This window comes from Centroberyx affinis, unplaced genomic scaffold, assembly GCF_046629955.1.
Source record: "Centroberyx affinis isolate AG114_WGS23_722 - 3 ecotype Tasmania unplaced genomic scaffold, CSIRO-AGI_Caff_v1 ptg000435l_1, whole genome shotgun sequence".
NCBI lineage: Eukaryota > Metazoa > Chordata > Actinopteri > Beryciformes > Berycidae > Centroberyx > Centroberyx affinis.
This window is the reverse complement of record NW_027279099.1, coordinates 224,127-235,162: the sequence shown is the minus strand read 5'-3', so window position 1 is coordinate 235,162 and position 11,036 is coordinate 224,127. Positions and strand designations below refer to the sequence as shown.

General features: G+C 43.6%; 2 protein-coding genes across 4 annotated transcripts; one reads left to right on the top strand and one right to left on the bottom strand.

Moving 5' to 3' along the window:
- Positions 1 to 269: 269 nt before the first annotated feature.
- mtf2 (metal response element binding transcription factor 2) lies at positions 270 to 1,990 on the bottom strand (the record flags this gene model as incomplete). Its single annotated transcript, XM_071516901.1, has 3 exons — positions 1,835 to 1,990; positions 636 to 837; positions 270 to 351 (listed from the first exon to the last, which is right to left on the bottom strand). Coding segments are annotated over exons 1-3 (289 nt in total), but the record flags the coding sequence as incomplete, so codon positions are not given.
- Positions 1,991 to 2,910: 920 nt separating this feature from the next.
- Positions 2,911 to 10,828, top strand: dipk1aa (divergent protein kinase domain 1Aa). 3 transcript variants are annotated; one of them, XM_071516877.1, is made up of 6 exons: positions 2,911 to 3,081; positions 7,303 to 7,437; positions 7,867 to 7,974; positions 8,100 to 8,276; positions 8,592 to 8,723; positions 8,934 to 10,828. In XM_071516877.1, exons 1-6 carry the CDS (start codon positions 3,028 to 3,030, stop codon positions 9,612 to 9,614), a joined length of 1,287 nt encoding a protein of 428 aa, XP_071372978.1. In that variant the 5' UTR covers positions 2,911 to 3,027; the 3' UTR covers positions 9,615 to 10,828. The 3 variants fall into 3 exon arrangements, with proteins under 3 accessions (XP_071372978.1, XP_071372979.1, XP_071372980.1); XM_071516878.1 differs by lacking the exon at positions 7,303 to 7,437; XM_071516879.1 differs by lacking the exon at positions 8,100 to 8,276.
- The last annotated feature ends 208 nt before the right edge of the window (positions 10,829 to 11,036 follow it).

Sequence of the window (11,036 nt, the reverse complement as noted above, 5' to 3'; positions counted from 1 at the left end):
CAGGCTGAATAAGGCAGATAGGGCCAGCACAGACTACTCAACCAGGAAATGGCAAAAAAAATGACTATAATTTAAACTGCACAGAATCTAATAGGTGCACAGCATTGCTGTTGCCACACAGTAAAATAGCAATACGATATTTCAGATTTCTTGTAAATTATCAAAAGATAGCACTTTCATCCACTATCAATATTCAACTGCAATATAAACATTTTTCACAAAGACAGAAATCATGAAGTGCCATGCTGCCAGCCGTTGACAGAACTTGCCTGTCTGAATATCCTTCCACAGAACCCAGGACTTTGACCGGTCTTCAAAAACAACAAAGCATCGCTGCTTGTCCCGATCTATCTGGAAGAGAAAAAAAGCACATGCACAGGTTCACCACCACATGGTATTTAAAAAAAAATACACAAGTATAATTACACAAAAACATTGTCTTTTCAAATAACTTGACAAGAAAAAAAAGCAATGGGTAACAAAAGGCACATTTTTACATGCTAGAAATTTTACTAATAGGTCTTATCCACTCCCAGTTATTCTTGACCAGCTGTCTCACATCATCAGAAACAAGCAAAATGATACCAACCTCACCACACACACCAACAACCATGGAGCATTTCCCTCACACTTACCTTGGTGATAGTCCCCAAGTAGAACAAGCCGTCCGACCACCGGGCCAAGACGTCCTGTCCCTCTGTGAACCTGTCAGACATGGCGTCTTCTCCATACTCTTCCCTGGCAGAAAGGCTGGCGGGGGACAGGGGTGCCGCCTGCTGCTGCCGCTGGGGGTGAGCTCTCTGATGGACAGACAGGTGGTCCACAGCCGCCGAGTCTCTGGACAGGCGGGAGACAACAGGGAGAGAGGAAGGGTGGGGACAGGAAGAGAGAGAGAGAGAGATGTGCACTTAGGACAGGGATTGAAGTGAGTGATATTTTGACATTATTTTAGGTGATACTGTGTACTCATTCTGTACCCTTTGCCCAATTTTTTAGCAATTTTCTGTATGGTGACTGTCAGCTTGGTGTGCCATTTTGCAATCAATAATTAGATGTGAAATTTTAGAATTTTGTGTCTTGCATACATGTGCAATAGTATTAAAAGACTGATGCAAGATCTTACTAAGACTGGTGGTGAATAAGACAGAACATCACAGCACACGTGCTATTTTCCCAGCCAGTGGACACAAATTATTCAGTGCTCCATCATCATGTGGCCTCTTGATAGGCCAACAACAGGTGATTCTACTAAAATAACAGGTGATAATTTGTAATTAATTATAGCGGCCAGTAAACTGTGTACAGGGCATGCCGCATTGTGCTATGAAGTGCATCGCACGTGAAAAAACAAAATTAATTGCAGGCAGTTGGCGACACGGTCAAGATTATGGGACAAAATTAACCGACAATTAACTGACAAGTGAGTGCCGAGGACAGTTGTCAGTCGTAATCATATTAATGTTACACTTTGCACTTTTATATTGCGCTGGACAAACGGTTTTCACGAGAAAGTAGGCTTTATTTTACAGTTAACGTTAGGCTAGCATTTCCCTCTCTGCACTGTCCGTCAGTCCGAGCCTCCCTTTGTTCGGGCGCTGAGTGAACATGGTCAATATTAAGGCCACTAAAGAGGATGAAAGGACACTAACTTTGCGATAACGTTACGGGCTGAAATAATATTTTGTGTATGAAAAAGTTCGCAGGCCTTACAGTTACAGTAAATAATCCGCATGTAAAGGCATAACTGTCAGTCAGGTCGCTAGCCAAAGACCCTCGGACCCACACCCCCCAAAAGGAGGAAAACATGGTGATGTAAGTTAGATGACAACAATACCTCATTCGGTCACCTCCGCTTGTACAAATGACTTGTGCGAAGAAATATTTGGGTGGAAGCGACCACGGTTATCTCGCCCCGTCTATGGTTGAAGTTATCTAGAAAGTGCGACGGGAAGATTTTCAGCGCTCGTGCGTTCTTCAGAAAATAACAAACGGTTCATTTTCCCCCAGTGCGTTCGCCATTTTGGTTTCCCGCTGATGATCCGGGAGTGCATTGTGGGAAGCGCTCAAACGAGTGCTGCTTGTTGTTGCTACGCTCACCTTTTTTCATACATTTGAAATTGTAGGCAGGGCATTGCTGAACGGGACACCTCCACCCCCAAAAGCAGCATAAGCCATATTTATTTTGGTCGAACACCTTTGAATAGTAGGCTGACTTCATGCTTTACTTCTTGTGTTGTACGGGGAAAGCAGTTAAAATACGAGGACTCAGCAACACTAATGTTCATGTATCTTTATGGGGTGCAAATTTGGGTAGCCGCAAGCTACACCTATTCTAAATGCCAAAAAAAATCATTGAAGTTTTACAAGTAAGTTTTTCATAAACGTGTACAAATTGTGGCCACTTGCAGGCGCTAGAATATCATGTGCTCGAGACAAGTCAGCTTTTATTTGGAAGTTCTGACCGGAAGTCCTAATTTTGATGTTGCGATACATTTTCAGGGAGACTTTTATTTTTGAAAGTCTGACCGGAGGTTTTACATTCATTCGTGCTGGTGCAATTGACAGCGACACAACCACAGGATAGTTACAAGTAATGAACCAATTAAAGTTAGGCCAATTACTTTGGATGTACTTCGACATACTGTATATTGCCGTCACTTGACTATCTGAACACCTCCAAGCTATTTATTGAACGTATGGTAGCCGAACAAATCGCGCCTGCGCCCTGAATCTCTGCTTGGCTTGAGGTATGTTGCTTGAGATCAGCACAGCAGCTGCAGGAGCAAAGAAGCAACGCAGAGAAAGTGCAATAGCAGGGTCGTCTACGCGGATAAAATAAATCATCAACCGGGGGACGGGGAAAATACTGGGATTAAAATCAGATTTTGCATTCATTTTGTATCGATTTTGTAAATGAGGCAATGGTAGACCAAGTGGGAGCCGCATTATTCTGAGCTCGGAATCTCCCATGTATTTTGGATGATCTCCCGCAGCCAGGTCCACGTATTGAGATGATCTATTTTTGTGATGGCGAAGGGTCTATTTCCACGGGCCTGGGTGAAAAAGTCATTCTACTTCCAGGTAATGCTGCTCTCTGCTTTCTTTTCTAACGTTAATTATGTACTGTGGGGTTTAAATTGACAGACCGCCGTGCATCTGTAATGAGGTCGTCGTGGTGTCACTTCAGATTGACAGCCGCTGGGACGACAGTGCGCCCCGATCCAAAACATTACCTCCTCTCACTGCCTTGGTGGATATTATTGCAGGCTATGAGAGCTTTCTGTCTGTTGACTAACATGCTGTTTCGACATACCCGAGGAATGTGACTGCTGATTAAAGATTAAGTTGACAGCCATACTGCTGATCCACAGTGGTATGCTCGTCTGTAGGCCCACTGGTACCCCGTTTTATACAGTTCTGTGTGTGTGTGTGTGTGTGTGTGTGTGTACTAGCTGCATACAGTGGTGACAAGTTTATAAGTTAGGGTATGTAATTAGTCACGGAGACTCTGAGGAGACATGGGGGTAATCCATCAAAGGACTCTCCAGGTTCCTATCCCTGCTGGGACTATTTCATCTCACTTCATTGGGAGTGTTTGTTTTTTTCACCTTACCTTTGACTGAGAAACTGTCAAGACTTGCAGGTAGAGCCCACAGCTGATTCTGTAGTTGCATCATATCCAATAGTGCCACAGCAGGAATAATCCTTTTGGTTGGATAATAGGGTTGAACTCGCCTTATTGGGCACCGGTGGCCTGCCGCCAGGAACTACTCCCAATACTGTAAGGAGCTTAGTGCAAGAAGAAGGGAATATAGGGCTGCATTTGCTCTAGGGAAGAATCGGCATTTAGCTGCATTCCAAAATACAGTAGAGCCAAATCCCAATTGGAGCATGGTCTAGGGAAACGTTGTGATGACTGAGATGTGCTGAAATCTGAGCTGTGTGCTTGGTCAGAAGATGAAATATGTTTGCAGCAGAGAATGTTGAAATTCTTCTGGCATTAGCCAACACCTAACCACAATAACCAGGGTTTCCGGAGCAACGCTGTGACCTCAAGTGATGGACATTGCTCTCATGTCATTCTTTTGATGAATATGTAACTAAAGCTGGGGTAACATGGGACCTGCTGAAGAACCTGCAAATAGATTTCAGAATGACCAGGGGGGCTGCAGGTGTACCTGGTTAATGCAGGAAGAGAAGCCTGTCCTTAAAAACCTCACATTTATTTTTTAGACTACTCATCAACCTGTGCTTGTTAAAGTAATTCCCCACCTCACACATACATACACACACACACACACACACACACACACAACACACACACACACACACACACAACACACACACACACACTGCTCTGTGCAGAATTGGTTTTCTTGGGTTTTCTTGGCAAGGCAAGCCAGCAAGTTACATTAACAGCTCTTACCAAGGTCATGTTTCCTACTGAGGATATCTCTACACAGGGAAGGTGAGCCAGGTCTACTTCAATTTACGGCCGCAGTCTGTGTTGCTTCTGTGTTTACATTGGCACAGAGATAAATGCATATTCAAAGAGCATGACAATTTAATTATACTATGCACATTAGGAGTTTATATGATATTTTAACTATTTAGTGCTTTACTTAGACTACTGAGCTTACAACCAAATCAATTAGTGCTTTTACATTTAGAGGTCAACACACCAAAATAATTCAAACTCTTGCCTGGTAGGAAAGCTAACAGCAAGGCTTTGTGTTATTAGTGGGCCAGTTGGTTTTCAGAGACATACCAAAATGTGTTGGCAGTGGCAGGGTACCTCGGTCCATTACAGGTCAAGGTGTCTGGTTTGCTTAGAGGTCCAAATCAACACCTGAATCTCACAGCTCGTGTATTAGGCTTCACCACACCCCTCTGGTTGAAAGCTATCTTCGAAAGAGTCATTTAATCTCAAAGCTTTTAGGTCCATGTTTTTAAAAAAAGACTCAAAAGCTGGTTTCAACTTATGTGAACTTCTGCCTTTCTCTTTCCTGCTTTGAGCAACCAGTGTAGGATCTCCTTTTTAATATTAGCGTTTCAGTTCTTATGTGCAGTTTCCGCTGTTTTGTGGGCCACACATATTACAGAGCATTTTAAAGAGTCTCTGTTTAGCTAAGACTGACACTACATATTGACTTAAAGGAAGCAAAGAGAAATGGTAAAATGTCATTGGGAGTAACCGAGGGAATAAACTTCAATGGCTTCAACTCTTCAAATGGGACTTTAGTGTATGTGCACGCTGACACACACTACCGACATAGTTTGCTGAGTAGTGAATCACGCTACTAGTGAGACGCACTACTCAGCAAACACAGGTTGTTCCAGAAGTATGCCTACAAAATGCCTTCCTTCCCCAACACAAGCTACATCGTGCAAACAGTGTACACACATGACTTGGAGTCACTCACCCATCATGTGTGTCTTTTTATCTCGCCACACTGTCTGTTTTTAAAGCACATACCAGAAACACTGATTCTATTTACAGCACATACATACATACATACAGACATACATGTTAAAGGGGTCAGATCTGATAGCAGTGTGCAGTTGTTTTGTACTCCTGTGCCTCCAGTTAAGGCCCAGTCCCTGAAGGCCCACTATCTGTTTGTCCATCTGTCCGGGACACTAGCAACTCTGCAGAGCTGAACCTCCTTTTAAAGCTCTAACTCAAAAATAAAGAAACAGCCTCCTGCTACTATTGGGCAATTTGGTGAAATGCGACATGGTTTTCCATTACCTCCCTTACCTTTTCCTTAAAGTCAGTAGTTCACTGTGGGAGTGCATTACATAATTTGTGTAAACAAACTCCCTGAAAAAAAAAACCTGCGTCCTCAATAGGGCTTTCTCATGCTCAAAAGCCATATTCCTTAAAACAATCTATGGTGAATCAAACTGTATGATCATAATTAGACATTTTATAATAACTCTGTGTGTATGTTAATGTGGATATGAGCTGTTGTGTGGACCCAAAACAGAAGGATCCTAAGCTCTGTCCAGATCAGACCTGATTACAGAGTACAGTAATCAAGGCACATCAAAGACAGAGGCTTCTGACTGGACTGTCCCTCCCTCATCGCGCTCATATTTTTGGTGGGATCTGGCAGCAGCAGCTGACATTACAAACACAGAACTCGGCCTACATGCAGCACATAAGCTGTTCCTGCCATGTGATCAGAGTGAGAATCAAAATCACTTTGTTCTCCAAGTGCAGTAACAGTACTTGTAACAGTAACTTTCTAACTGCAACTTTGTTTTGGTGACATTTGGTGCAGGGACATATCGACAGCTTACATACAGTTGCAACTTTTAGCTCAGTAACTCGACACAAGTTCTTTGACAATCTCCCTCTGTCTCTCTCTTTTGACACGTACAAACATGCTAACACACATTCACACTTCCCAATGACTTAATCTGCTCTATTGTGCCAATTATTTTTATGTATTGTATTTCATATAGAAGCTAATTGTCATTTAGACTATGTCTTGTTCTGCTGTTTTCCATCATGTTGTCCTTTGTTGTCCTTTAGATTCTGGCATCCAATTGTGTCTTTGCCTGTCATCTTCATCTTTTTGCTTAGTGTTATTTGGCTTATTTGAGGTGAGATGTTTCTATGAGCCCTTGGATTTTTTAAATCCTATTTTATGTGTTTTTTATCATGTCACTTCTATGTTTTATGGCTGTGAAAATAAATAACAGTACATACTTGCACACACCACACAGGGACACCAGGACCAAGGGGACATTGCGAGACATGTGATGTGTGAATCCTGTGACATAGGCTGTAATTTAATTTATTTTTACGGGCTATAACTCAAGTGGCACGTCACGTTGGACCGACTGGAACTCGTGCTTTACCTCAATGAGCTATTGTTGTGGATAGTGACTGGTCAGCCAGTCAATACCTTGTTATGGGACACCCTCCATGTTGTCACCATGGTAACCTATTATGTGATCAGGGTTGATGAGGAAGTGCAAATTTATGTTAAGGTGCATAGATCAACACCCTGGGAGTGCATCTGAAACTGGATGCACAGAAAAATCATCTGAAAACAACATGACATTGCAAAGATGAAATGTGAAATCTTGCACAGCAGGCCGAATGTGATGGTTAAGACTTTTCGACTCTTTTCTCTGTCAACTTCACTTGAAGGCGACAGCAGGATTCTGTCATCAGTGTCTGTTTGCACCCGGCTGTCGTGGGATTCCCAGTCTTTCAGTAGATGCATTCTCAGGATTTCGATTTTCATCTTTGTATGTGTTGTTTGTTTTCCCGCTTGCCCTTCGCAGGCTCGGATCTCCTTTGTGCGGGTGAAGTACCTGTTCCTGACGTGGCTGACGGTGCTGGTGGGGAGCTGGGTGCTGTATGTGCAGTACTCCACCTACACAGAGCTGTGCAGAGGACACGAGTGCAAGAACGCCATTGTGAGTGATTGATCGCCTGTTCATCTCTTTCGGTTTCTGTTATACTGTTCAGTGATTTTAGTTATGGATTTCTAAGCTCACTGATCATACACCATGACTTTGTGTATGTCCAACACCTAGAGAGCACAAGTTGTCATAATATCATGTCAACCTCAAGAATTCAGCTGTAGTTGCTGACTTGCATAACAAGCTTAACAAACCCTTGAATAACTAAACTTGAGCAGAGCTCAGGCTGTAGTGGGCTCTCAGTATTGCAACTAAAACGTGCTTGAGTAAATACTTCCCCCTTGTGTTGTGTTTGTAGTATGACACCATGTGAGGGTCTGAAACAGAGAGCAGTTCCCCAATGTTGCTTAGCATACTGGATGAATAAAATGACACAGATGCTAACAGATGCTGCACTCTCTCTTCTCTCTCTTCCTCTCTCAGTGTGATAAATACAGGAAGGGAATTATCGATGGCTCAGCCTGCAGTAGCCTGTGTGATAAAGAGACTCTGTATATGGGCAGGTGTCTATCGACATTGCCTAACAACCAGGTAGGAGACAATTTCACATACTGTAAAACTAGCCTAAATAATGAACAGGGCCTTTATTTACCACAACAAAGGCAATGCAGCTGAAAGTATGTTAAATGTTTGCTTGTCATTCTGCTGTTTCCCAGGTGTACACAGGGAGCTGGGGGGACCATGATGGGATGATCCGCTGTAAGCTGGGGGAGGTTGTGCACTACGAGCTGGGCGAGGAGCCTGAGCCGCGGAGAGAGGCCCCCGTCTTCGACAAGCCCACCAGAGGCACATCAGTGGAGAAGTTCAGAGAGATGGTCCTCGATCACCTCAAGGTATGGGACAGTGGCCAAAGAGCTGTTTTAGTCAAAAAGGTTTACATACAACCAAATATTTGTCCTGTGGCATCTATGAGGGAATGATTTGGTCTGTAAATATAGGGAGGAAGCACAATGGAGCAGAGGGCTGTCCTCTGTATGATGTACTAATTAAACCTAGGATAATCCTCTGGTCAGTTGTATTGATAGTGAAGTTAACATTTTAAAACCTTACCTTAGAACAGCCGCAAAATAAAAGAGGGACATACATGTTCTTTCTTCCTGATTCTCACCCCTCTGTTTTTCTTTCTCTATCCATCCATCCAACCTCAGTCCAAGCTGGGAGAGCAGGCTAACCTTGCCAGCCTGGTCAGCCAGATCCTCTCTGTGGCCGATGGCAACAAGGATGGACGGGTGTCCCTGCCAGAGGCCCGCTCTACCTGGGCTCTCCTCCAGATGGATGAGGTATAATAATAGGACATTGAATAAGCATGTAAACAACTATTCTGAACACTTTTTTCCCTCCATTTTTGCAAATACACAAACCTAACCATGATCTCTTGTCGCTCATAAGAGAAAAGAGCAGCTGCAAACAGGAAACGGGTACCAGGTAGACCTGGTTCTAGCTCTGTGGTCAGACACATTTACAGATCTCTGCTTTGTTCCTTACCTGAGGTGTTGCTGGGCCTGCTGCTCCAGGACCGCGGACACACTCCTCGCCTTCTGGGCTACTGCGGGGACCTGTACATGACGGAGCGCGTTCCCTACGGGCCTCTGTACGGTTTGTCCTTACCCTGGCCGCTGGTGTCCTGGGTGCCCAGCGGGGTGCAGCGCAGCATGGACCAGTGGTTCACCCCCTCCTGGCCCCGCAAAGCCAAGATCTCCATGGGCCTGCTGGAGCTGGTGGAGGACATCTTCCACGGGACCTATGGCAGCTTCCTCATCTGCGACCTCGCCGCGGCGCACTTCGGCTACACCGACCGCCACGAGCTCCGGCTTACCGACACGCGAGCGGTCGTTCCCGAGGACGAGTTCCGGCGCACCATGCGAGTGCTGAAGTGCGAGACGGACGCCGACTGCGTGTACGGGGTGGACTGCCAGACGTCCTGCGACATGGCAGAGAAGCGCTGCAGGGAGGACCCAATCCAGCCAAACTTGGCGAAGGCGTGCGGTGCGCTGAAAGACTATCTCCTGCGCGGGGCGCCGTCAGGCCTGAGCGAGGAGCTGGAGAGGCAGCTGTACGCCTGCATGGCCCTCAGGGGAAACGCTGGACAGATGAACATGGAGCACTCGCTCATCCTCAACAACCTCAAGGCTCTGCTGTGGAGACAGATCTCACACACCAAGGACTCATGATGAGGGGAGGGAGATCGTAGATGTGTTCATGCTCTAGTCGGCTATGTAAGAGGGGAATGAATTGTAAAGATGCTGTGATACAAGAAATAAGAGTAGCAAATTTGATAAAGTAACTTTTATCACCTCTAACACAGACTGATGGAGACTCTACCTCCTCTATCCCAATTCTCTTCCGTTTGGTCATTCCTCACAAAGCTTGGGGATTAGTACATACTGTATGTCCTTGGACTTTGAAATATTTCAAGACTAAAATGAACCGAATGATTGCACGTTGCAATCGGAGTCACACTTAAAACCATACAACCATAATATATTTTATTTTTCACCACATTGGAACGCTTAAGTGACAATGCTGGAAACAAACAGACCTGAGATTTTACTGTTGTTAGTCTCAAGAGCTGAGACACAAAATCACTGTTTTTGACACAAAATCATGCTGTTATTTATGGGCCAACGTGGCTCATCAAAGAGTTTATTCCATTTAGGAACATAAGGATGTCAAATTCAAAGTGATTGTAGTTGTACAAACCACCAGTTTGAAGTATAATTGAATTGCACTGTTGAAGTACGACAAAGTGAGGCTTCAAAACGGACAATGTGATATTTCTATTTCAGTATTCCATAGGGATCATGTCGTAGGTCAGTGTATTTGACTATGCTGTACATTTTACATCTTTAACCCTGGTGACACTGACGATGCTGCATCAGTGACACAATGAGAAATATGAATTATTATGTACATTTCATTTGGTTTGTGAATGATATTTACCTATATTTGTCACTAGAAACAACATTTGTAATGTGTCACATTTTATTTTTGGTTTTCCTGTCATGGTGCCATAAACAAGAGATCATGCTGAAAACATATTTTATGAATGTTTACCACTGGTGAAGGTCTAATTCGTCCTCATCAAATCTTGCGAGGCCATATTTGAATGCTGTAAAAAAAAACCTGATTGTCCACGACTTCTTCAAGAAATCGCTGATATGACATAACTGTGACTGCATTGACCAATCCAGATAATTATGCATAATGATACCCTGACTTGTTTAACCACTTAAGAGGAAGAATGCGGTTGAAAACAGACATGACCGGTAAAGCATGTCAGTTCCACAAAACTGAACAAGCTTATGGTCAATGCTGCTGTTGAATTTACAATATTGTAAAAATGTTTACTTTTTGAAGTTGAAACCAGCATGATTTTGCACAATAAAACCACATACCACTTCACTGTAATTTGTCCAATTCATTCCGTCTGTAAGTTGTGCCCTAAATGTAAAAACGTATACTACCACGTTTCTTTATTTTTACTATTTTCCAACATTTTAGAGTAGTAAAGACATCAAAACTATGAAATAACACAAATGGAATTATGAAGTGACCAAATATCAAAACTCATGTTTTACATTCTTTAAAGTAGC